General features: G+C 45.3%; 1 protein-coding gene across 3 annotated transcripts in view; it reads left to right on the top strand.

Annotated features, from left to right (window-relative positions):
- STAT6 (signal transducer and activator of transcription 6) overlaps positions 1 to 27,422 on the top strand; it is a 254,858-nt gene that overhangs the window by 73,738 nt on the left and 153,698 nt on the right. For all 3 annotated transcript variants that reach the window (XM_069758539.1, XM_069758541.1, XM_069758542.1), the window contains exon 2: positions 15,193 to 15,334. In XM_069758539.1, the coding sequence (XP_069614640.1) occupies positions 15,210 to 15,334 (125 nt within the window). In that variant the 5' untranslated portion in view covers positions 15,193 to 15,209. The remainder of the gene's footprint in view (positions 1 to 15,192; positions 15,335 to 27,422) is intronic.

Below are 27,422 nucleotides of genomic sequence, written 5' to 3'. Positions count from 1 at the left end.
CTTAAGATCTGGGATCTCATCACTTTTGGCACCTGAGCGCGAATCTTATTTACTGGCCCAATCTGAGGTCACCAGGGGAGATAGGAGGGAGCGGCTGATAACTGATAAAAACAGGTTCTAGCCTTTAATCCATGTTTAGTGCTGCGAGATACAGCATGCTGTAAGGACTGCACTATTTTCTAAATGGAGTGCTTACCTTCGCAAGATCTGCACCATTCCTATGACAACAGGTCTAGTAACTCTCTTTTGTGTATACTCCTTCAATTTTTTATTTGACTGTGTATACTCTATTGTCTTGTCCCCTTTGTAAGATCTATTGTATATTTTTATAATAACTGCCTAATTGTTGGAATAAATAAATCAAATTTAACAGCTTTGTTCCTCTTGCTCTATAAACCGCACCCCTGAAGCCTCATGAGACTCAACATTACAAGTAATGGGCATCCAATTGCCCTGTAATAAACGATCACTGGTAATATCTAGTTTTTCTTTGCTTATCAACTATCAGTCTATTGTGTTATTTTTCCTGATAATTGGTGGCATGGTGTGATATCTTCCTGATGTCGCTGATAGGCGTGAACAGAGGCGTATCAAGGGTTTCTGGCACCCGGGGCAAGAATACATTTTGGCGTCCCCCCCAGGACATATGCGATTTGCACACTTAGTCATGTACCCACGAGCCGCTCTCCCTAATGCTCTCAATATTCAGTGAAAAACTGAGAGAAGCAGAAGAGAAGCTCGTTGTCACAGGACCAAAAGTATGAAAATCGCATGTGACTGAAGTGTCCATGTGACGACTACTGGAACCTGCAGAGCTGAATCCTGACATCGCAGCTTCTGAATTCTCACAACTAATGCACTGCACACTTTTAGGATTCTCCCTTGCCAGTGGACAGTCATGTCAGCACAAGTATGTGATTTGTATGCCTCTGACCACATTCCGACTATACTCTCTCAGTTCATTTTCATTGAGTGAGGCCACACATGTCTAGTCAGCACGTGACTGCATGTATGTAAATCGCCAGCAAGAGAGAATCCTGACAGTGTGCAGGGCGCACTGTGAGAAGTCAGAAGTCTGCAGTTTCAAAGAATGACTGCAGACTCATTACAAACCTGGACAACCCCTTTAATTCTCCTAACATAAATAAAAACATGAGAATTAGTCATTATCACAAATAACATTTACATCCAGGTACCTTATAGATGACGTCATCTCTGGAGTCATTCTCCTTTTCTTCATCTTGCCCAGACCCCATGATGAGTTTTCTCATCCACAGCCGTCTCTGCAGACTTCCATCTTCTCCGCTCTTTTGGAGAAAATCTCCACATGATGCCCTTAAAGATATAAGTGTCATTATAATGCTCCTGAATAAAAAATTGCCCCTCACTATATTGTCTGCACAAAATATGACCCCCACACTGTCCCTCTTATGGTACATGCTGTTCACACTGACCTCTCCATTCCATACCGGCCCCCTCTTCACACTGTCCTCTCTGTTATGGACCTGGTGGTTAGGAGCACCCGGAACGACCTGATGGTTAAACTCACACAGGACAAGCTCTGGGAAGTGGGAGCTCTGCTGACCGCAACCCCTAATCCTATCACACAACTAGAAATAGCCGTGGAGCGTACCTAACACGACCTAGATGCCTCTTCACAGCCTAAGAGCTAACTAGCCCTAAAGATAGAAAATAAAGCCTACCTTACCTCAGAGAAATTCCCCAAAGGAAAAGGCAGCCCCCCACATATATTGACTGTGAGTTAAGATGAAAGTCACAAACATAGAAATGAAACAGGTTTCAGCAAAGGGAGGCCAGACTTACTAAACAGACTGAGGATAGAAAAGGTATCTTTGCGGTCAGCACAAAAAACTACAAAAAGACCACGCAGAGTGTGCAAAAAGACCTCCGCACCGACTCACGGTGCGGAGGTGCTACTCTGCATCCCAGAGCTTCCAGCTAGCAAGGAAAAATCATGATAACCAGCTGGACAAGGAAACAATGAACAAATAATTAACTATCAGGGACTTAGCTTCTGCTGGAGTAGACAGGTCACCAGAAAGATCCAAGAGCGAACTGAACCAGTACAAGAACATTGACAGCTGGCATGGAGTAACGATCTGAGTGGAGTTAAATAGAGCAGCCAGCCAAAGAATAACCTACGTCACCTGTGGAAGGAACCTCAGAAGCAGCAGCTCCACTCACAGCCACTAGAGGGAGTCCATGGACAGAACTCGCCGAAGTACCATTCATGACCACAGGAGGGAGTTCGATAACAGAATTCACAACACCTCTCATACTGTGTCCTCCTCTATAGGGCCCAGTATTTATACTGTACTCTCTCATCACACTCCCCCTCCTTGGTATACTGTCCCCTCCTGGCTGTGCCCTTACACTGTCCCCCCATGCTACGCCCTCACTACTCTTTTTCTATGCTGTGCCCACTCACTTTTCTCCCCATACTGTCTCCCCACACTATTCCCCTCCCTCCTCATACTGTCTCCTCTCACATCCCTCCTGTTCACCATACTGTCTCCTCATATATTTACCCCCTCACTTTCTATACTGCCTGCTCACCTGACTCCCCATTGTGTTTGCACATATCCCATCACCCTCACTCCCCATACTCTGTACACATACATTTTTCACATTGCTACTCATACTGTGGCCACATACATTCCCCCGTTCGCTCCTCATACTGTCTGCACCCATCCCCCATACTGTTTCCTCAGATATGCCCCCCATTCTCCTGTACTGTTTCCTCATATATCCCCATTTGTTTCCTCTACCCCACCTCATCATGGCTCTCTTCACCACCTCCATCTTTGCCTTCTCCACCACCACTGTCATTGCTTTCTCCCCCACCCCATAATTTCCCATTCCACCACCTTCATCATTTCCTCCTTTGCCTTTTCCACCATATCCATCATTTTCTCTTCCCCCACCATCCCCATCATTACCCTTTCCACCACCATCATCATTGTCCTTTCCGCCACCATCACCATACTTGCCCATTCCACCACCTCCATCATTTTCTCCCCCTCCAATATCATCACTTTGCTTTCCACCACCACCATCCTTGTCCATTCTACCACCTCCATCATTTCTTTCCCCCCCATTATTGCCCTTTCCACCACATCCATGATTTCCAGCAGACAACCAGCAGAGTCCTGCACTACACGGAGGCCCTTGATCATGTGACTCCTGACTCCTCCCCTACTGTGACCTCATCACAGGTCCTGGGCGCACAGAGCAGCAGCAGCCATAGTTGTGTGCGGCTCTCTGCGGTGGAGAGGCTCTGCTGCGGGACAAATGCAGTCCCACCCATGATCGCGCACGCATTGAGAGTGCACGCGCACCAGGACTTGTACAGAAGATTTAAAGGGCCGTCGGCCCATTTTGTAGCTCAGAGTGCTTACGGGTCCGCCCAGTCTCTGCTGGACTGGGTGGGCCCCTAAGCACTCCGGGCCCCGTTGCAGCTGCGACCCCTGCGACCGCGGTAGTTACGCTGCTGACACTTGGGATTCAAAGCGCAGCACTTTCTCTGAGCCGGCTGTCAATTTGACAGCCAGCTCAGAGAACGGGACTATCTCAGTGTGGGGGCGGCAGAATGCCGCCGCCGAGGAGCCTCCTTGGACCGCTGTGATCATCAGGCGGCCCGCTGGTGCCCCCCTGTCGGCTGCGCCCGGGGCACATGCCCCGGCTGCCCCCCCTGAATACGCCATTGGGCGTGAACACCCTTTGCCTTAAAAGCAGCATCAAATCATCAATTCTCCTAGATACACTTGCACACAGTTCTTGAAGGAACTATGGAATTAAGTTATTCTAAGCATAGCAGAGAACTAATGACAAATCTTCCGCATATGTAGACTTACACAAATCTTTCTATATTTTTATGTAATCCCATGTTTCTATTGAATAATAGGCAGGTTTTGATTGCAGGCAATGGAGTAATAATTGCAATTGAAGTGGTCATGATTGAATCCTGGATCCCAGGATAAGCATTTCTTTCAACTCTTTCTGCGTCCTCATGGAGAGAGTTGAAAACTAGGGCAAAACAGGGAGTATTCGGGAGACTGCTTTAGGTCTGTGGCTTGCCAGATGCCTAAAGCGCAGAGGGGTGTGATGATAATCTTACTTCACCACTTTGTTGTGCCAGGCTCACTAAAGGTAGAAGCAATGAGACGAGGTGAGCGTAATTATATATATTTTTTAAGGCACATAGAGGTATTACTATTACTAGTAATATTGACTTACACTCCTCAACTTTGAAATTGCAACGGCAAGAAGCAAAGTCATGGAATTATAAAAATCACAGGACTGATAAACATCTTAACGGTTTGCAAATGATGAAAAAAATTGAAAAAAACATTTTCAAAGCATCTCAACTTATTCAGTATTGAGTATGAGTGCCGCTCGAAATAATACATGCACTTACACTCCTTGGCATACTATTGAGTCGCCCGCCAGGGCCGTGGGGTATTCGGTACCGGGTCCAGTACTTAAAGGGGATGTCACGGTGGCTGCAACCTGGTCTGTGGCCCTGGGCGCCCAATTAAAAGGGAAAGGTTTTAAAGGGGTTTTAAATAAAGTTTGTGTTCGTGACGTCACCTGTGGTGTTCGGTCAGTGGGGACCGGCGCTGCTTAAAGTGGTCCTCTGGGGTAATGTTATGGCAGCTAGATGGTATAACTTCCCACAGGTGAAGTAGGTCCTCAGGGATCCAGGTGTATAGATGAGGAAGGTTAGTGGTGCAGTAAAGAACAGAGAACACAGGTTTGCAGTCTCTTTACCTGGTTTACTGAAGGCTTCAGGCAACCGCAGTCCAGGGCACCAGATCATAGGTACAGGCAGGGTCCCGTCGGCTTGGAAGCAAGTTCAGAGTCCCCTCTACCAGGTGGAAATGAAAGCCTTCCTCATAGCGCAGTAGTGTTGTAGTCCCTTACTGCCTATGGCTTCTGGCACAGTCCTCACAGATCTCTCTGTCCTCCATAAAGGTGGGACACAAACCCGTATGACAGGTGGCTCGAGCCTTTTTACAGGGTCTCTATCACAACCCGGGCTCTATGTGCCACCAGAATATAGGGTCGGAGTCTTTTGTTCGTGGCTATGTATATGTATATGTATATGTGTTGTTTCCTGAAACAATAAGAAATTAGAGCATAAATAAGCCCCAATGGCCAATGTGAAAATTGTTAAGTTTATAATTTCTATTTTTAATAAAGAGTATGAAAACTAATAAAATGTTGGCAATTTAAAAAAAAAATAATTTTAATCCCAAAGCATTGAAATTTTAGAAAGTCTGTATTACTCTGTGGGTAAAGTCTCATGCACAGTCATATTATGGTTATGTAAAATGTTTGATTTGTATTGAGCCGTTATGGAGCACCCATAGACTATTATGGGACTCTGCTTTACGTTCCTTATGATTTCATATAGCCGTAAATGGAAAAACTTTCTGACTGAACCTAATAGTTAACTACTAGAATTATTCATTTCTTATAGGAGTGAATATCACACAATGTATTGGACTGGATGTTTCACATAGCAGCACGTAGACTCTGTACCACTCTCGTTTAGACTCCACATGTCACCATATAACTTCATATCGTTGGAAAAATTTGTGGAACAGTTTTCTAATTTTGACTTGATCTTTCTGATTTAAGTAACAAATAAAACTAGAAACATTGGTTTGTCCTGATGAAGATGAAGAAGTATGGCACTTCGAAATGCGTAGACAAATAAACCTCATTCCTGGATTTCTGTTTCCTTTACCATCATCATTTACTGGCAGCGTAGATTTAACCCATTCACTACACTAGAGCATAGCATGAATAGAACTGCTGTAAGCCTCTTAAAACTTGAGGAACAAGTTCAAAGGAACCTGAAGACCCACCTCTTCCAACAAGCCTACAACCTGCAGTGATCCCCAGTCTACTGAAGCACCACATGACCAGCTCTACCCACACCTAGTGTATCCTCACCCATCCCCTGTAGACTGTGAGCCCTCGCGGGCAGGGTCCTCTCTCCTCCTGTACTTGTGTGTGCCTTGTTTTACTCATGTTTATTGTACTTGTCTATATTTGCCCCATTCACATGTAAAGCGCCATGGAATAAATGGCGCTACAAAAATGAATAATAATAATAATAACTCAGCAGTTATGGCTGCAGTACATGAAGAAAAATTCCTAATGCTGGTCTTCACCAAGGTCCTTACAATGTTTTCTTTTATTTCATTCAGTAGCTTACATTATTAGGATATATCTGTTCACAGAATCAGCGCTTCCATTTGTAAGAGTCTCAGCGAGTGATAACTCCAAAAATAGGGTGTAGTGCTGCGCTAGCACCATACGCAGTGAAGAGACAGTGACCCACAAAGTTCAAGCACACAGCATTAAAGTCCATTTCACACAAGTGCTTCTCATTAGTGTTCAGTTCACACCAGTTCATAGCACTACATAGTATACAGCTTCAAATCACATATGATACGGCCATATCCATGTCTCTATTCACACAACATTACATGTTGCAGGCACTACACACGCCAGTCCTCCTCTGACTAGTTCCCGTGGGTGTCCTGCATCGCTGTATCACAGTCTCTTTACACACATCTTTATTTCATTAGTTTGCAGCCTCTAAACACGCTGGACCTCTCCTTGTCCAGTAACCCAGGGCGACCGCACGCCGTGTCAATGTTTCTTTTACTCACAGCTTTACTCACAACTTCTCCATTGGTTTCCGGCCACTAAACACACTGTCCCTCCTCTGACCAGTTCCCGTGGGTGGCGGCAGCGCTGTGTTAGCTGTGGATACCAGGCATCTCAGCTCCCCTGGCTGCTTGGCTCCACTCTGTCCTGTCTCACCGCACACCGACAAAGTTCCGCAGAGCCTCTTGCTCTCCTCCAAACACCAGCTGGACACTGACTCCGACCCTGACACACCCATACCCCTTCCTGTAGGGCTTTTAACAAAAAATCTAGTGGCTTCATGCCACATGGAAAACCCGGACCCCGCCATCTGTTTTGGACACTAGCACGTCCAAGACTACATTTGTTTTTATCATCAGTCTGCACTGCAGTCACAGATATGCCCGTGTCTGCCATGTACTTCTATGGACTTTATATGCCTCCATGCACAACCTGGGGAGAACACACAGTGACCCCCACCTGTGACATCGGTCACTGCTTCACCATTGCAATCACAGCTACACCTGCAATACCCCCTCATGACCTTACTACGCCTACGTGCGCATGCTGGGGAGCACAAACAGCGACCCCTAACCCAGGTTATTGTCTCACAAGGGTGAAATTAGAATTAGCTTTACTGTTCTGATTTCTCGTGTGTGTGTATGTGAAGACATTTACTGCTTGAGTAACAAAAACAAGAAAAAAGTAATACATTGATTTCAGAATAACTGTGAGTTGATACTTCTTTACGGTTGAATGGCACTAGATGATCGCATCATGCTTACACCACAACCTAATTATGCAGGCTTGCATTTCTTACCAGAATAAATTTTGGCGGAATTTTATAGCTATTTTATAACTAACTACTATACTCTTTTCATGACCCTTATATAGTATGATGCCCTCAAAAATGCACCCATAGTACATGATACACCCACAGTGAATTATCCCCTCAATTTCACTTCACGGGCACAGTATGATAACACCACAAGGCCTCCAGTAAAATATGATGCTGTCACAGTGCCACCCATAAATTATAATTATGCCACAATGACCCCAACGCAGTATACATCTCACAGCATGATGACTTTAAAGTGACCCCCACACAGAATGTTAGCCCCTCACAGCTCCCTATATATAGTATGATGTTCGCCACAGCTCCCTTATATATAACATCATGACCCCACATCACCCTTTATAGAACATGACCCAACAACACCCAGAGGCAGTATTGCAGCCCCCACAGATAGTATGAGGGCCCCCACTCACAGTATAATGTCCCCTACAGCCCATCAAGCAATATAATCTTCCCACAGACCCAAAAGACATTATGAAGGTACATACACAGTATAATATCACCCCATAGTCAGTAACCCCCAGATACAATATAATGTACCCCCACAAGGCAGTATGAAGGCCCACATACACAATATGATGCCCCCAATAGTAAGTAGGAGCGCTTGAACACACAATTTGAAACCCCCCACAGACAGTTTGAGGCACCAATACTGTATGAAAGCCCCCACACATAATATGATGTTACCTCCACAACCTCAACAGGCAATTTGAGGGCCCGCATACACAATATGATATCCCTTCACAAGCAGTAAGAATGCCCGTACACACAATATGATGTCCCCCTGCTGCTTCCACAGGCAGTATGAGGGCACCACACACAAACATATTTTCCCGTAAGCATTATGAAGGACTCCTGAGCCCCTCAAACAGTATGAGACCTCCAAACATAATATGATCTCCCCTACAGCCCCACCAGTCAGTATGAAGCCCTTCACAGGTGCTCACACAGTATAAGGGTCCCCATACAATATGATCTCCTGCACATACAGTATGAGTGGCTCCTGTAGCTCCCACACAGTATGACTGCCTCCAACACAGTATCAGGACCTCCACGCACAATTTAATGGCCGGGCAGTCCCTTTAGGATGATAACCCCAAAGCATCATCTCCCCTACAAGTACTGTCGCTCCCAGCCACACCACTCTGTTGAACGGTATCTGAGCAGAGAGTGTTAAAATTGTGACAACAAGCAAGCAAGAACAGTTGGGGTGTGGTGACACTAGTCATGGGGCCCCCAGTTCACAGGCCCCATAGTGATTGCATGGTCTGCCGCTATGGATGGTACGCACAGCCAATGCTGAGAGTGATGACTTGTCGGTGCCTGTGCAATGAGTGTTTTAAATTTAGGTTTTTATCTAGAACTTTCTGCTTTCATCTTCATACAATATTATTTTTTCTTTCTTGTCTTGTACATTACTTTCGTAAATGCATTTTTGAGGTCTAGGCAGTTACATCCAATTGCACAAGCAGTAGTCTACGTCACGTGCATTCGAGGAAAGTCTGGGGAGTGAATGACCTTCTAAAGGGATCCTTTTGTCTGAACACTTAGGCTATGTTCCCACGATGAGCGTTTGTGAGTTTATGACGTTGCAGAATTTTTGCACCTATTAATGGGACTATCCTGGAGTTTATAAAAAAACAAAAAATGTACCTAAGCACTGACAGGCAGGTAATTGCAGCTTACCTGCCTGTTGTGTCTGGCGCCATTCTTCCCCGGCACAGAGCGAGTGACTGCTCCTGCTGGAGAGACAGAAGCCTCTGAAGATGTCACATCTACAGAGCAGAGTCTCTTCAAGAGAAGAAGGAAGTGAAATTAATCAGTAGTTTTTCACACCTACATTTTACCACAAAAAAAAAGAATGAGTAAAAAAAGACTGATGTTTCCTCCTAAGGGAGTAGTTTTATTGTAAGTGATTTTGCATTTAGTACTAATACTAGAATGAATCTGACCAGCTTATAAAAAACGTCAGTGACTTGATGTGAAAATTAAGCAGAAATGATTTGTACTTGAACTCTGTAGTTATACTTATTACAGTGGGGGGTGCACAACATTTTTTGGTCTAAGGGTCACTTTTTCAAAATGAACCAATCCGAAGGGCCGCAAAAGAATGTGAAGGGGTACTGACATGAATACATCACCAGAATCACCGTCAGTATATTAATACATCAGCCAAATCAAGTTTTGAGTATTTGAGAAGGATTTGGAGAGTTTCTGCTCAGTTGGTACTCCAAAAAATCAATGTGAACACACCCAAACTTACACTAAGTTTTTAGAGCAGAAACTCAACCAAATCCTCCTCATAATCTACCAACTAAGTTTTGAGGATTTTTCAGTTTTATCATGAAGCACATTATGGATTGCTACATGATCAGAATCACCATCAGTACAGGATTATATCACCAAGCTTAGTACAGTTATAAAATGCAGTTTCAGGTCAGCCCTATATACACTTGTTTCATGTGAACCTACAACTCTCAGAAGGTCCTTAACAATGGTAAGGAGAAACTGGAAGTTGATGCTACCTGCCATCATTAGAATGAGGACTGTACAGGAACCACAGTACTGATGAGACATAGTCAATATCACAAATAAATATTTCCATCAACATAGTAACATAGTAACATAGTTAGTAAGGCCGAAAAAAGACATTTGTCTATCCAGTTCAGCCTATATTCCATCATAATAAATACCCAGATCTACGTCCTTCTACAGAACCTAATAATTGTATGATACAATATTGTTCTGCTCCAGGAAGACATCCAGGCCTCTCTTGAACCCCTCGACTGAGTTCGCCATCACCACCTCCTCAGGCAAGCAATTCCAGATTCTCACTGCCCTAACAGTAAAGAATCCTCTTCTATGTTGGTGGAAAAACCTTCTCTCCTCCAGACGCAAAGAATGCCCCCTTGTGCCCGTCACCTTCCTTGGTATAAACAGATCCTCAGCGAGATATTTGTATTGTCCCCTTATATACTTATACATGGTTATTAGATCGCCCCTCAGTCGTCTTTTTTCTAGACTAAATAATCCTAATTTCGCTAATCTATCTGGGTATTGTAGTTCTCCCATCCCCTTTATTAATTTTGTTGCCCTCCATCAAGGTACCTTATAGGTGACATTTTTTCTGATTGGAGTCGCTTCCATCTCTTTCGTCTCCAACCCTTTTGTCACACTACAGACACCATGATGAGATATCATGCCCAGAGCTCATCTCTGCAGACTTCCCTGTTCTCTGTCTTCAGCAGCACATCTCGACATGGTGCCCTTAAAAAAAAAAGTATCATTATATTGCCCCGTAAATAAAAGTATCTCCCATGCTATGCCCCTGAATAATTGTCCCTTGATATGCTACCTGCCCAAAATATCCCCCCTCACATTGCTCTTCTCCATATTATTCTCATCACACTACCCTTTTCCATAATATTCCCCCACAGTACCCCACTCTGCAATATTCTGTGACACTGCCCCTCTAAATAATATTCCCCCACACTGCTCCTCTCCGTAATATCCCACATGTGCCCCTTTCTGTAATATCTCCCACACACTGTCCATCTCCTAAATATCTCCTACATTGCCCCTCTGCATACTGTGTGTCTTTCGCAATCTCTCCCAACACGTTGCCCTATATTTGCCCTCACTGTAACGCCAACCTCCATCCTCCCTCCTATAATAGCATGTTTAATCTTAAGCTCCTCCTGGAGTGCTTACCATTTCAGGTTGCATCCTCGCCACCTCTGCGATGTGGCGCCGGTGACAGCAGCAGTGTGATGAGATCAGCAGCATGATAACCCCATCAAGTCGCTGCATGTTGAGGCGGGGGATGATGGGCGCAACCGCTGCTCTCGCAAACGGCACCCAAGTATTCAACCTTCAACTGGATTCGCGTCTGAAAGATGCAAATACAGTTGAATAGAAGAAGAATGGGAGCTGGCTTCTCCGGGTTCTCTGCGGGCCGCACAACATCCTTCGGTGTGCCACATGTGTATGTTGTGCAGGCTTGAATTAAAGTCTCCACAAAGTCAACACAAAGCAATATTAGTCTGGTTGTTGAAATAAAAAAAACTGTTGCTTCCATGGACAGCACTGGGACCGAAAATACAGTACGATTGTGTGAACAAACCCAAAAATGATAAATATATTTCCAAATGTCTGTACTACTGATGAGCGAGTATACTCGTTGCTCGGGTTTTCCTGAGCACGCTCGGGTGACCTCCGAGTATTTATGACTGCTCGGAGATTTAGTTTTCATCGTGGCAGCTGAATGATTTATAACTATTAGCCTGCTTGATTACGTGTGGGGATTCCCTAGCAACCAGGCAACCCCCACATGTACTCAGCCTGGCTAGTAGCTGTAAATCATTCAGCTGAGGCGATGAAAACTAAATCTCTGAGCAGTCATAAATACTCGGAGACCACCTGAGCGTGCTCGGGAAAACCCGAACGAGTACACTCGCTCATCACTAGTCAGTACACATACTGTATCTGTACAATATGTTCTAGTTAGTGATCAGCACACAACATGGAAAGTGGCCACAGCCCTTCCATATTGTGAAACTATAGGTACCTTGTGTCCTGCCACCATATGGCACTATACTCTTCACTAGAAAGAGAGCAATCCATCTAAGGGAGGATAGTTCAGTAATAGAATAAGCTTTGCAACTTGCTGCCATGATTTGTAAAATGCTTCCAGGTCACATCGGTATGACCCATAGGTCTCTATACATGCCATATTAAAGATTCATACATCTCAGATCTGCATTAAAGGCAAATATACGAGGTGGAATTCTGTGCTCTATACTGGTGACAATAGGATGATGGAGTTTTTTTTCTGGGCACAAACAAGGCTGAAGAAATGGGTAAACTTGACCATGTTCTTTATAGTAGAGTTTGCGTAGCGTGTGGTAAAAACTGCATCATAACTGCATCTAGTAAACAGCAAGTCATTTCCTGCTTTTTGAGGTAATTGTGAGGTAATTGACCATGTGGTTATTACAGGAAGGCCCAGTTATTTTACTTGAGTTTAAAACTATCCTTCCAAATATCATGTTGTAAAACCACAGCGAACCTTAGAAAAACTCCTATTCTGATTATTTTAACCCTTGGATCCCTTGGGGGTGATAGAGGGAGTAGGCTCAATAAGATTCAATGCCATTATTGCTGTTTTTGCTTCTCCTGGCCACCATAACTCGAGTACAAAGCTAACGAAATGTCTTGTACCCCAAAATGTTACAAATAAAAACTACATCCAAAATTATAAAGTTTTTTCTTTTTCTTTCTTATTGTTTAACATTATTAAAATTTGATATTGCTGCACCACACGGTAAAGATAATGTCATGTATATTGACTTCACAAAAAAAGAATTATATTAGTATCACTGTTTTTTGTTCATGCTTCTCATGAGGTAAAATAAAAATGATACCAATCAAAATATCCCAAAAATTCCAGAAATGCATTTTTTTAAAGGGAAAAAAAAAAAAAAACTTAAATAGGAGTTCACGGTGCTATTTGGTGAGTGCACTGGCAACTGCTGACATATATAGAGCACCTTGTGCTTAAGGTATAAGTCAGAGAGAATGCTCCTGGCATAAATGATCAAGATATCTGCCATTGTGGCATTTGTCCTCATATCTTTTGTTTTGCTTGTATAGCACTATTATATTCTGCAAAAGTTTACAGACATTATCATCACTGTCCCCATTGGGGCTCTGTTATGACCTGGTGGTTAGGAGCACCCGGAATGACCTGATAACAGGACGAGCTCTGGGATGTGGGAGCTCTGCTGACCGCAAGCCCTAATCCTATCACACACACTAGAAATAGCCGTGGAGCGCTCCTGACCAGACCTAGGCGCCTCGTCACAGCCCAAGAACTATCTAGCCCTAGAGATAGAAAATAAAGCCTACCTTGCCTCAGAGAAATTCCCCAAAGGTAAAGGAAGCCCCCCACATATATTGACTGTGAGTAAAGATGAAAGTCACAAACGCAGAAATGAAACAGGTTTCAGCAAAGGGAGGCCAGACTTACTAAATAGACAGAGGATAGGAAAGGTAACTTTGTGATCAGCACAAAAACCTTCAAAAGACCACGTAGAGTGTGCAAAAAAGACCTCCGCACCGACTCACGATGCGGAGGGGCCACTCTGCATCCCAGAGCTTCTAGCTAGCAAGACAAAATCATGAAAACCAGCTGGACAAGAGACCAGAGAACAAAATAAGACTATAAGGAACTTAGCTTCTGCAGGAGAAGGCAGGTCACCAGAGAGATCCAGGAGCGAACTGAACGAATGCAAAAACATTTACAGCTGGCATGGAGTAACGATCTGAGAGGAGTTAAATAGAGCAGCCAACCAAAGGATAAACCACGTCACCTGTGTAAGGAACCTCAGAAGCAGCAGCTTCACTCATAGCCACCAGAGGGAGCCCATAGACAGAACTCGCCGAAGTACCATTCACGACCACAGGAGGGAGTTCGACAACAGAATTCACAACAGGGCTCACAATCTAAATTCCCTTTCAGTGTGTCTTTGGAGTGTGGAAGGAAACCCATGCAAACACGGGGAGAACATACAAACTCCTTGCAGAAGTTGTCCTTGGTGGGACTTGGACCCAGGACCCAAGTGCAGCAGTGCTAACCACTGAGCCACCATGCTGCCCAGGGTGCTATAGGGAAGAGCAGCACTTTTCTGTACAAAGGGCCAGCAAAAAAAAATACTGTTTTACATGATTTGTTTTCTTTTCCCAATGGAATCCTATGAACAATATTACACTATGTAGAGGCATATGTATGAGAAATCCATCCCAGGAAGTATTCCCAATATACACGGCCTACTGGGAATGTTCAGGTGCAATGTGTAGTGGTAGCTCTGTTAAATAGGATCGGTTTTGCAGTACCCTCAGTACGGCTCTGTTCCATGTGTTTACATCAGGCCCCCAGCCAGCGTTTGTGACAGCTGATCAGTGCAGTGCTGGGTGTCGGACCCCCACCAACACCATTCTGATATTGATAAACTGTCCTAAGTCATCAATATATTGCGATGGAATAACCCTGCTAAATCGTCAGTATTATCTCTGTATGTTACTTTGTCTTTGGTATGATAAACTGGCTTCAGTAAAATGAACAAAAAACATTTTTATATTTTTTTGTGTGCATTTTATCCCAGATAAGTTTACAGCCAAATGTAAATTGTCAATCAGAACTTACCAGGTTGCCCACTGAGGGGATGGAAATCATAAAAGTCCTGCAAAATCCCTGTTCCAGCCCACAGTTTTTCATTATTTACTTGGATACAACATACCTGTGCTATCTACCTGAGTATGCTGCAGTCAATCGCTGGTTAGAAAGGTCTATCATTAGGTTAGTGACTGGCTGCAGCCAACTTGATTAAATAATCTCCTATTCTATTTTATCTCATTTTCTTTCTTGGGCAAATTTTGACCAGCTCAGGAAAACCCCTTCAAGGTGGTTAATTGACCTTTATCCAATATCCTTTCTAATCTAGTAGCGGATAATAGGATTAGACTAAGAAAGACAGATCAGATAAGACTTGTGCCAACATTTATGTAATAAAATACAATATGGGTACAGTATGACTTTTATTATGTACATATTGTATGTTGCTAATTGTAGTATATTATGCCTTTTATTTCAGAAGTCATATCCACAAGTATGGCCAAAGTTTCAGTCTGGAATTATATGACCAAGATCCCTCACGAGCACTTTGAAAACCTGTATGGTGGGTTTCCCCCAAAAGTCCGACACCATCTAGGTGAATGGCTGGAAAATCAACCATGGTAAGTAGATTTGTTTTTAATTTTAAAGAAGTGCTCCCATGAAGCCTTTTTTATTTTTAAAATTAAATAGAATCTATCAGTTGGTTTTGGTGTGTAATCTGACCACAGCATAATGTAGGGTCAGACACCTTGATTCCATTTACGTATCACTTAGTTTACTGGTTGCAACTGTGATAGAATCAGTTTTCTCTGCTGCAGATCTAGCACTGCTGTGAATGCTGAGCCCTGTATAACTGAGTTGCCCGCCAGTGGGGTACTCAGTACTGGGTACGGTACTTAAGGGGACGTGTCACGGCGGCGACCCAGTCCTTGGCCCTGGGCACCTATGTAAAAGGGGAAAGTCTTTAAAGGGATTTAATGAATAAAGTTTATGTTCGTGACGCCACCTGTGGTATTCGGTCAGTGTGGACCGACGCTGCTTTAAGGGGTCCTCTGGGGTGATGTTATGGCAGCTAGATGGTATAACTTCCCACAGTTAAAGTGTGTTCCCAGGGATCCTGGTGTGTAGATGGAAGATGGTGAATGTCGCAGTAAAGAATGAGGACACAGATTTGCAGTCTCTTTACCTGGTTTACTGAAGACTTCAGGCAGCCACAGTCCAGGGTACCAGATCACAGGGCATGCAGGGTCCTGCCGGCTTGGAAGCGAATCCAAAGTCTCCTTTACCAGGTTGAGTTAAAAGCCTTCCTCTAGCGCGGTGGTGTTGTAGTCCCTTACTGCCTATGGCTTCAGATAAGGTCCTCACAGTTCTTCTCTGTCGCTCATATAGGATAGGACATAAACCTGTATGACTGGTGACTTAAGCCTTTTTACAGGGACTCTAGCATGCCCCGGGCTCTATTGGTGTCACCATGCCTCCTGGGTATTAAAGCGGACAGGTAACTTGCAGTTCAGCTGTCCTGCTGGTCTCTGATGTAAGTCGTAGAGTACTTACAACCTTGGTGTTCCAGCTACCGGTTATCTGCGCCTCAGAGGGAGGCAACCTGCTCTTAGCTGGTCTTCCCCTGATGTTACTATCCTGTGCTTCGCTCTCCTGCATGCTCACTGAACTATGTTCGGCTTTCTGTATGTCTCCTTCCAGGAGCGGTACTGCTTCCGACTACACGGCCCCTTCAGAAATTCTGACACTCTATGTCAGTCTGCTCTCTCCTGTCTCTCTGACAATCTGACAGAAACTGAACTCACTTTCCCTCCAAACCACAATATATATAGGGGAGTCACCTAGTAAATAGGATCAAAAGCTCCCCCTTGTGGCCTGGAGTGTGAACATGTTGTATGCATTGTGGTTACCTCATAAAAGATATCCTTCAGCACTTCCAAACGTAACATCACTCTCCCCGTGAGGAAAGCAATGCTACTGTGACAACCAAGACTCTGGGGTGCCACATAACCCCGCACACACCACTGAATGGCAGCCTTCTGAGAAGATTGTATATTGACAAAGAGCTTCAAATCAGTGGTGGTTGGACCAGGAGACACATGCCAACTAGTCATATAGTGATAATTTCCTGCTGATAAAACACTGATTTTAGTGAAACAGAAACATATACGCTAGTAAGTGACACATCGTTGAAATCAGGGTTTCTACCACTACATGCTGTTCTCAGATTACCTAACAACAACCTGATGACAGATTCCCTTTAAATCTATGTATAAGAATATGTAGTAATTTGTGTAATTGGGAATATACCTTATTTTTCGGATTATAAGACGCACTTTTCCCCCCAAATTTAGGGGGAACATGGGGGTGCATCTTATAATTCGGATATACCTTATTAGCCTCGGTGGAACAGGGTCCCATGGTCGCTGCTGGAAGAGGCAAGAGTGGAGCGTTGCTGCAGGCCACGGGCTGGGATGAGGGGGTGTTCGGATGTGTGGCGTGGCACTGCGGGTGTTCGGTGGTGCAGGGGCTCTGCCAACATTTTGTTGAAAGCCCAGGGCCCACACATTTACATGGTTTCATATGCGGTGGACTCCAGTAAAATGGCTGCCGGGGGTGGCGCATGTGCAGATGGAGATCTCGGCACCAAGAGAGAGATCTCAGCGCTGAGATGGAGGCTTATGAGTAACACCCGACATAGTGGAGTTCTCTTGTCCCGGCTGCCATATCCCCGATGAGTCCTGGTGGGATGAAACACGTTGGGAGGCAGTCCCTGCTTGAAATGGTGTATTGATCTCTACTCCTGAATTGGAAGTCTGTTCCTATGGTGCAATGCCTTCACAGAGGCGTAGCTAGAGCTTTTGCCGCCCGGGGCTGATCCCGAGTTTGGCGCCCCCCCCCCCCCCAGCTCAATACACACAAAGGTTACCAAAAATGGTTTTCCTGTTTTGTAGAACTTAAACTGGGCCTAATGGTGTCACCCCCACATGCCACACCTGTGACTTAATACCACCACACCATGACCAGGCCACATAGTGACTGAATAATACTACATACAAGGGACAAATACCACCGCACCATTTCCAGACCACATATTACCACCACATAGTGACTGAATACTACAATACTGATCAGTAATAAAAAAAACCCCACAATACTATCACCATAAGTGCCAGTATTCACAGGAGATCTGTACTTAGTATGCAGTGTCTGTGTAGAGGTAATACAGAGATCACTGGTGACATTATACACAGGACCTCTATATAGTATACAGTGTATAGTGTCAGTGTATAGGTAACACTGACTCACCAGTGACGTCTCTAGGTGAAGTCCTTCATCTTTCATCCAGCACAGACCGCCATCATTCCTTCCAGCCAGGACTCGTTTCTGCAGGAAATAACACAGTTATCTCGAGCTCCGCTTGCAGAACACATTACTTAATTTTTCACAACTTCTACATTACACCACATGAAGAAAAAAAGGTGATATAGTGTCACTCTGCACAGTAACAGGACCGCCCCCCCATTTAAAACAGTATACTCAAAAAATAAAATAAATACATCACTGCAGTAACAATATCCCTTAATTATCCCCTATGGTAATAATATTCCCCACCCTGGCCCCGTTTATCTCATTCCTGGCTCCAGCCATATGTTGTCGTATCCTGCCCTCATGAGTATCCATTCTACCCCATATGATCTCCCCATCCTGCCCCACCAGCCTCCATCGTATCCGTCCTGCCCCATGATCCAATCCTGCCCCGTGTCTCCAATCATGCCCCGTATCTACATTCTGCCCATGCCTCAAGTCCTGCCCCCAGTGTGTCCAGCATATTACCCCCATGTTGTCCAGCAATCTGCCCCAGTGTGTCCAGCATATTACCCCCATGTTGTCCAGCAATCTGCCCCAGTGTGTCCAGCATATTACCCCCATGTTGTCCAGCAATCTGCCCCAGTGTGTCCAGCATATTACCCCCAGTGTGTCCAGCAATCTGCCCCAGTATGTCCAGCATATTACCCCCAGTGTGTCCAGCAATCTGCCCTCAGTGTGTCCAGCAATCTGCCCCAGTGTCCAGCCTTTCCCCAGTGTGTCCAGCAGTCTGCCCCAGTGTGTCCAGCATATTACCCCCAGTGTCCAGCATTGCCCCAGTGTGTCCAGTATATTACCCCCAGTGTGTCCAGCAATCTGCCCCAGTGTCCAGCATTGCCCCAGTGTGTCCAGAAGTCTGCCCCAGGGTCTCCAGCATTGCCTCAATGTGTCCAGAAATCTGCCCCAGGGTCTCCAGTATTGCCCCAGTGTGTCCAGCAATCTGCCCCAGGGTCTCCAGTATTGCCCCAGTGTGTCCAGCAATCTGCCCCATGGTCTCCTGTATTGCCCCAGTGTGTCCAGCATTCTGCCCCATGGTCTCCAGTATTGCCCCGGTGTGTCCAGCAATCTGCCCCATGGTCTCCAGTATTGCCCCAGTATGTCCAGAAGTCTGCCCCAGGGTCTCCAGCATTGCCTCAATGTGTCCTGAAATCTGCCCCATGGTCTCCAGTATTCAGTGTGTCCAGCATTCTGCCCCATAGTCTCCTGTACTGCCCCAGTGTGTCCAGCATTCTGCCCCATGGTCTCCAGTATTGCCCCAGTGTGTCCAGCAATCTGCCCCATGGTCTCCTGTATTGCCCCAGTGTGTCCAGCATTCTGCCCCATGGTCTCCAGTATTGCTCCGGTGTGTCCAGCAATCTGCCCCATGGTCTCCAGTATTGCCCCAGTATGTCCAGCATTCTGCCCCATGGTCTCCAGTATTGCCCCAGTGTGTCCAGCATTCTGCCCCATGGTCTCCAGTATTGCCCCAGTGTGTCCAGCATTCTGCCCCATGGTCTCCAGTATTGCCCCAGTGTGTCCAGCATTCTGCCCCATGGTCTCCAGTATTGCCCCAGTGTGTCCAGCAATCTGCCCCATAGTCTCCTGTATTGCCCCAGTGTGTCCAGCAATCTGCCCCATGGTCTCCTGTATTGCCCCAGTGTGTCCAGCAATCTGCCCCATGGTCTCCTGTATTGCCCCAGTGTGTCCAGCAATCTGCCCCATAGTCTCCTGTATTGCCCCAGTGTGTCCAGCATTCTGCCCCATGGTCTCCAGTACTGCCCCAGTGTGTCCAGCAATCTGCCCCATGGTCTCCAGCATTGCCCCAGCCCCAGACAGTCAGACATAAAGAAAAAAAAAAAAAAAGTAAAATCCTCACCTCTCCCGTTCCCAGCACAGGTCCGGTGCAGTCAGCGTCTCTCCGGCTCTGCGACGCTCAGGACAGAGAGGCAGAGCGGCGCGCACAGTAGTGACGTCATCGCGCCCTCTGCTCTGAGACGTCGCAGAGTCAGAGGACGCTGCAGCTGCCGGCGCCGCAGGAACCAGGAGAGGTGAGTATAGAGCGGGGGGCAGGGTCCGGTGGTGGGGGGAGCTGGCCCTGGTCGTGGCGGCGGACGGCGCCGCCCGAAGATTTAAAGGGGCGTCTTTTTTTTTTTTTTTATCTTCTTCTCCTGCAGCGCCGGCCGCCCCCAGCATTGTGCCGCCCGGGGCGGACCGCCCCCCCCCGCACCCCCCTTCCTACGCCACTGTGCCTTCAGCTCCTTAGTAGTGTTGACCGATACCATCCGATATTCGGAAATATCGGTATCAGATTGGATCGGCCGATATCCCAAAAATATCGGATATCGCCGATACCGCTACCCGATACCAATGCAAGTCAATGGGACAAAAATATTGGAATTAAAATAAACCCTTTCTTTCCTTGTAGGTTAATTCTACATGAAGGAAAACAACTAAGAAAAATGTAGGATGTATTGGGGGAGGTGGAGGAGACATTAAAGGCATAGAGGTTTAGCCCAATCAAATGGAATAGCAGGAATTCATTTTCTTTTTTAAGACGTTTGGAACTACAAAGATATTCACTATGTTAAGATTTTTTATATTTTGTCAGATATTTATGCTTCACTACTTCCATGCTCTTCACGTTCTTTTTTACTTCTCCCACACTTTCTTCTTCATCATCTTCAGCAGCAGCATCTTTTTCATCAACTTCTTCACCTTATTCATCTTCTTCTTCACCTTCTTCCTATTATTCTTTTTTTTTTACATTCTTCATATTCTTTTTATTCAACTATTATTCTTCTTCTTATTCTACTTCATCTTCTTCATATTCTTCTTCTTCATCATATTCTTATTTGTGACAGGCATTCCTGTAGTTGTTATCTCTAAAAGTTTGAAGATTACACCTTCCGTTCTGCCTGTCACAAAAGATTTACAACAGGATTTGTCCGCGTTCAGTTTGGCCTGCAGCAGCAGGTTTTTTCCAGGGGCACCACGAGGAGGAACAGACTCACCCCCATACACTGCTTAGTCTTCTTCTGCTTAAAATTTAGATAATATCTTTTGCTCTGATTGTTAGTCTTATGCTTCATGTTCTTCTGCTTTTTGTTCTGCAGCTTCTTGTTCTTTTGCTTCTTGGTCTTCTTCGGGGTGGTCTTCAGGGTCGTCGTCTACAGGGTCATCGTCTCCAGGGTCGTCGTCTCCAGCGTTTTCGTCTCCGGGGTCGTTGTATTCTTCGGGGTGGTCTTCAGGGTCGACGTCTCCAGGGTCGTTGTCTCCGGGGTCGTCGTCTCTGGGGTCGTCGTCTTCTTCAGGGTGGTCTTCAGGGTCGTCGTCTTTAGGGTCATCTTCAGGGAGAACCAGAGTGATTAGCAAAAGCCATTTCCAAAAGCTTGAACTTGGAAATGTAGCAGAAGGTACAAGAAGGCTGAGGAACTGCCGAGAACCAGCTGACGGTACTGGAACCCGGATGGCTACCCGAAGGTACAAAAGCGAATGGAACTACCGAGGACCAGCTGACGGTACTGGAACCCGGTTACTAAGCAGGAGGTACCCGTGCCAGAAAGCACTACCAAGAACCACCAGATGTTGGTGGAACTCGGATACCGAGTAGGAGGCACCTAAGCCAAAGGATCTGCATGGAAACAGCTGACGGTACTGGAACCAGGATGTATGTTGTGAATTCTGCTCTTGGGCTCCCTCCAGTGGTTGTAGGTGGGAATGCAGTTGTCTCTGAGTCGCAGTCCTGGCCAGGTGTATCTGCTGATTGCAATGCTGACTGGGATATTTAGGTGTGCTGGATTCATTAACCCTTGCCAGTTGTCAATGTTCCTTGTGAAGTGTTGGATCACTTTCTGGCTTCTCCTGCTTAGCTGCCAAATTCAGCAAAGATAAGTGTTTGGTTTTTTGTGTCTGTGGCACACTGCTGTGTGCTTGTTTTTGTTTGTATTCCTGCTCTGATTGTAGGATTCGCTGGAGTTGCAGATTTACACTCCTACATCTTTAGTTAGATGTAGGAAGTTTTTGTATATTCTGCTGTGGATATTTTTGAAGGGTTTTAATACTGACCGCACAGAACTCTGTCCTATCCTGTCCTATCTAGCTAGAGTGGCCTCCTGTGCTAAATCCTGTTTTTCTGACTGTGTATGTTTTTTCCTCTCTGACTCACCACCAATATTTGTGGGGGGCTGTCTATCCTTTGGGGATCTGCTCTGAGGCAAGATAGTATTCCTATTTCCATCTTTAGGGGTATTTAGTCCTCCGGCTGTGACGAGGTGTCTAGGATTGTTAGGAACACTCCACGGCTACTTCTAGTTGCGGTGTTAAGTTCAGGATTGCGGTCAGTATAGTGACCACCTTCTCCAGTGAATGTTCTCATGCTGCTCCAAGGTCACTGGATCATAACAGTACAACTGGCCAACAATGACTTAAATGCATCTCAGAAGAAGGGAAGAAAGGTCTTGAGACATTTTTTTTTCCCCAGTCTGTTTTGTGTTCTCTTCCCTCTTAATATCTGGGTGGCTGAGGAGACTTGTGCAAGCATGAATGTTCAGGAATTAGCTTCTCGCGTAGACCAGCTTGCTGCTAGGGTGCAGGGTATTTCTGATTATATTGTTCAGACTCCTGTTTTAGAACCGAAGATTCCTACTCCTGATTTGTTTTTTGGTGACAGGTCCAAATTTTTGAGTTTTAAAAACAACTGTAAACTGTTTTTTGCTTTGAGACCTCAATCCTCCGGTGATTCCACTCAGCAGGTTAAAATCATCATTTCCATGCTGCGTGGCAACCCGCAGGATTGGGCATTTTCCCTGGAATCTGGGAATCCGGCTTTGCTAAATGTAGACTCCTTTTTTCAGGCTTTGGGATTATTATATGATGAACCTAATTCTGTGGATCAAGCTGAGAAAACCTTGTTGGCCCTGTCTCAGGGTCAAGAGGCGGCAGAATTGTATTGTCAGAAATTCAGAAAATGGTCTGTGTTGACTAAATGGAATAATGATGCTTTGGCGGCAATTTTCAGAAAGGGTCTTTCTGAATCCGTTAAGGATGTTATGGTGGGGTTTCCCACGCCTTCCGGTCTGAGTGATTCTATGTCTCTGGCCATTCAGATTGACCGGCGCTTGCGGGAGCGCAGAACTGTGCACGCTGTGGCGTTAACCTCAGAGCAAATTCCTGAGCCTATGCAGTGTGATAGGATTCTGTCTAGAACGGAACGACAAGGTTTCAGACGTCAAAATAGGTTGTGTTATTATTGTGGCGACGCTTCTCATGTCATTTCTGTCTGCCCTAAGCGGACAAAAAGGATCGCCAGTTCAATTACCATCAGTACTGTACAACCTAAATTTTTTTTATCTGTGTCCTTGATCTGCTAATTATCATCATTTTCTGTCATGGCGTTTGTGGATTCAGGCGCTGCCTTGAATTTAATGGACTTTGAGTTTGCCAAGCATTCTGGTTTTCCCTTGCAGCCTTTGCAGAACCTTATTCCTTTAAGGGGCATTGATGCTACACCCTTGGCTAAAAATAAGCCCCAGTTTTCAGCACAGGTGAACATGCGCATGGCGCCAGCCCATCAGGAAGATTGTCTATTTCTGGTGTTGCATAACTTGCATGATGCTATCGTGCTGGGTTTTCCGTGGTTGCAGGTACATAATCCTGTGTTGGATTGGAAGTCCATGTCTGTGACTAGTTGGGGTTGTCAGGGGTTTCATAATGATGTTCCTTTGATGTCAATCTCCTCTTCTTCCTCTTCTGAAATTCCAGAGTTTTTGTCTGATTTTCAGGATGTATTCGATGAGCCCAAGTCCAGTTTCCTTCCACAGCACAGGGACTGCGATTGTGCTATTGACTTGATTCCAGGCTGTAAGTTTCCTAAGGGTCGACTTTTCAACCTGACTGTGCCTGAACATACCGCCATGCGGAGCTATATTAAGGAGTCTTTGGAGATAGGGCATATTCGACCATCTTCTTCACCATTGGGAGCGGGGTTCTTTTTTGTTGCTAAAAAAGATGGTTCCTTGAGACCCTGTATAGATTATCGCCTCTTGAATAAAATCACGGTCAAGTTTCAATACCCTTTACCTTTGCTTTCTGATTTGTTTGCTAGGATTAAGGGAGCTAGTTGGTTTACTAAGATTGACCTTCGAGGGGCATATAATCTTGTTCGTATTAAGCAGGGTGATGAATGGAAAACTGCGTTTAACACGCCCGAAGGCCATTTTGAATACCTTGTGATGCCATTCGGACTCTCTAATGCTCCATCTGTTTTTCAGTCCTTCATGCATGATATCTTCCGGACTTACAGAGCCTACAAGTAGTATTCAACCCCCTGCAGATTTAGCAGGTTTAATAAGATGCAAATAAGTTAGAGCCTTCAAACTTCAAACAAGAGCAGGATTTATTAACAGATGCATAAATCTTACAAACCAAAAAGTTTTGTTGCTCAGTTAAATTTTTATCAATTTTAAACATAAAAGTGTGGGTCAATTATTATTCAACCCCTAGGTTTAATATTTTGTGGAATAACCTTTGTTTGCAATTACAGCTAATAATCGTCTTTTATAAGACCTGATCAGGTCGGCACAGGTCTCTGGAGTTATCTTGGCCCACTCCTCCATGCAGATCTTCTCCAAGTTATCTAGGTTCTTTGGGTGTCTCATGTGGACTTTAATCTTGAGCTCCTTCCACAAGTTTTCAATTGGGTTAAGGTCAGGAGACTGACTAGGCCACTGCAACACCTTGATTTTTTGCCTCTTGAACCAGGCCTTGGTTTTCTTGGCTGTGTGCTTTGGGTCGTTGTCTTGTTGGAAGATTAAATGATGACCCATCTTAAGATCCTTGATGGAGGAGCGGAGGTTCTTGGCCAAAATCTCCAGGTAGGCCGTGCTATCCATCTTCCCATGGATGCGGACCAGATGGCCAGGCCCCTTGGGTGAGAAACAGCCCCACAGCATGATGCTGCCACCACCATGCTTGACTGTAGGGATGGTATTCTTGGGGTCATATGCAGTGCCATCCAGTCTCCAAACGTCACTTGTGTGGTTGGCACCAAAGATCTCGATCTTGGTCTCATCAGAGAACCTTGAACCAGTCAGTCTCAGAGTCCTCCAAGTGATCATGAGCAAACTGTAGACGAGCCTTGACATGATGCTTTGAAAGTAAAGGTACCTTACGGACTCGTCTGGAACGGAGACCATTGCGGTGGAGTACGTTACTTATGGTATTGACTGAAACCAATGTCCCCACTGCCATGAGATCTTCCCGGAGCTCCTTCCTTGTTGTCCTTGGGTTAGACTTGACTCTTCTGACAAGCCTGGCCTCGGCACGGGAGGAAACTTTCAAAGGCTGTCCAGGCCGTGGAAGGCTAACAGTAGTTCCACAAGCCTTCCACTTCCGGATGATGCTCCCAACAGTGGAGACAGGTAGGCCCAACTCCTTGGAAAGGGTTTTGTACCCCTTGCCAGCCTTGTGACCCTCCACGATCTTGTCTCTGATGGCCTTGGAATGCTCCTTTGTCTTTCCCATGTTGACCATGTATGAGTGCTGTTCACAAGTTTGGGGAGGGTCTTAAATAGTCAGAAAAGGCTGGAAAAAGAGATAATTAATCCAAACATGTGAAGCTCATTGTTCTTTGTGCCTGAACTACTTCTTAATACTTTAGGGGAACCAAACAGAATTCTGGTGGGTTGAGGAGTTGAATAATAAATGACCCTCTGGAAAGACTTTTCACAATTAAAAAAAAAAATAAACAAAGAAATAACATTCTTTTTTGCTGCAGTGCATTTCACACTTCCATGCTGATCTACAGTCCAAATGTCACAATGCCAAGTTAATTCCAAATGTGTAAACCTGCTAAATCTGCAGGGGGTTGAATACTACTTGTAGGCACTGTATCTTGATAAATTCTTGATTGTATATTTGGACGATATTTTGATTTTTTCCGATGATTGGGAGTCTTATATGCAACAGGTCAGGATGGTTTTTCAGATCCTTCGTGAAAATGCTTTGTTTGTGAAAGGGTCTAAGTGTCTCCTTGGGGTGCAGAAGGTTTCTTTTTTGGGCTTTATTTTTTCTCCCTCGTCTATAGAGATGGATCCGGTTAAGTTTCAGGCCATTCATGATTGGATTCAAACAAATAGAAGAAAGGCGTTCCAGCTCCTTAAAATTTCCAAACTTTATTTCTTCATTAAAATATGAACAGCAAGTCCTTGCCTTCGTGCATTATTGGATTCAGCCCACATCCGTGAAGAGCCTTCAGAAATTTTTGGGTTTTGCAAATTTTTATCGTCGTTTCATTGCTAATTTTTCCAGCGTGGTTAAACCCTTGACCGATTTGACGAAAAAAGGCGCTGATGTGGCGAATTGGTCCTCTGCGGCTGTCTCTGCCTTTCAGGAGCTTAAACGTCGATTTACTTCTGCTCCGGTGTTGCGCCAACCGGATGTTTCTCTTCCGTTTCAGGTTGAGGTTGACGCTTCTGAGATTGGGGCAGGGGCCGTTTTGTCTCAGAGGGATCCTGTTGGTTCCTTAATGAAACCATGTGCCTTCTTTTCCCGTAAGTTTTCGCCTGCTGAACGCAATTATGATGTCGGCAATCGGGTGTTGTTGGCTATGAAGTGGGCGTTTGAGGAGTGGCGACATTGGCTTGAGGGAGCTAAGCACCGTATTGTGGTCTTGACCGATCATAAGAATTTGATTTACCTCGAGTCTGCTAAACGGCTGAATCCTAGACAGACTCGATGGTCCTTGTTTTTTTCCCGTTTTGATTTCTTGGTCTCGTACCTTCCGGGTTCTAAGAATATTAAGGCTGATGCCCTCTCTAGGAGTTTTTTGCCTGATTCTCCTGAGGTCTTAGAACCGGTCGGTATTCTGGAAGAAGGGGTGGTCCTTTCTGCCATTTCCCCTGATTTACGACGGGTTCTTCAGAAATTTCAGGCTGACAAACCTGACCGCTGTCCTGTGGGGAAACTGTTTGTTCCTGACAGATGGACTAGTAGAGTGATTTCTGAGGTTCACTCTTCCGTGTTGGCTGGTCATCCTGGCATTTTTGGTACCAGAGATTTGGTTGGTAGGTCCTTTTGGTGGCCTTCATTGTCACGTGATGTGCGTTCTTTTGTGCAGTCCTGTGGGACTTGTGCGCGGGCCAAGCCTTGTTGTTCCCGTGCTAGTGGGTTGCTTTTGCCATTGCCAATCCCTGAGAGGCCCTGGACGCATATTTCGATGGATTTTATCTCTGATCTTCCGGTCTCCCAGAAGATGTCTGTTATCTGGGTTGTTTGTGACCGGTTCTCTAAGATGGTTCATTTGGTGCCTTTGCCTAAATTGCCTTCCTCTTCAGATTTGGTTCTGTTGTTTTTTCAGCATGT

The sequence above is a fragment of the Ranitomeya imitator genome, chromosome 3 (assembly GCF_032444005.1).
Source record: "Ranitomeya imitator isolate aRanImi1 chromosome 3, aRanImi1.pri, whole genome shotgun sequence".
NCBI classification, from domain to species: Eukaryota; Metazoa; Chordata; class Amphibia; order Anura; family Dendrobatidae; genus Ranitomeya; species Ranitomeya imitator.
Note: the sequence above shows the minus strand (reverse complement) of the source record. Positions and strands in the feature narration are given on the sequence as shown.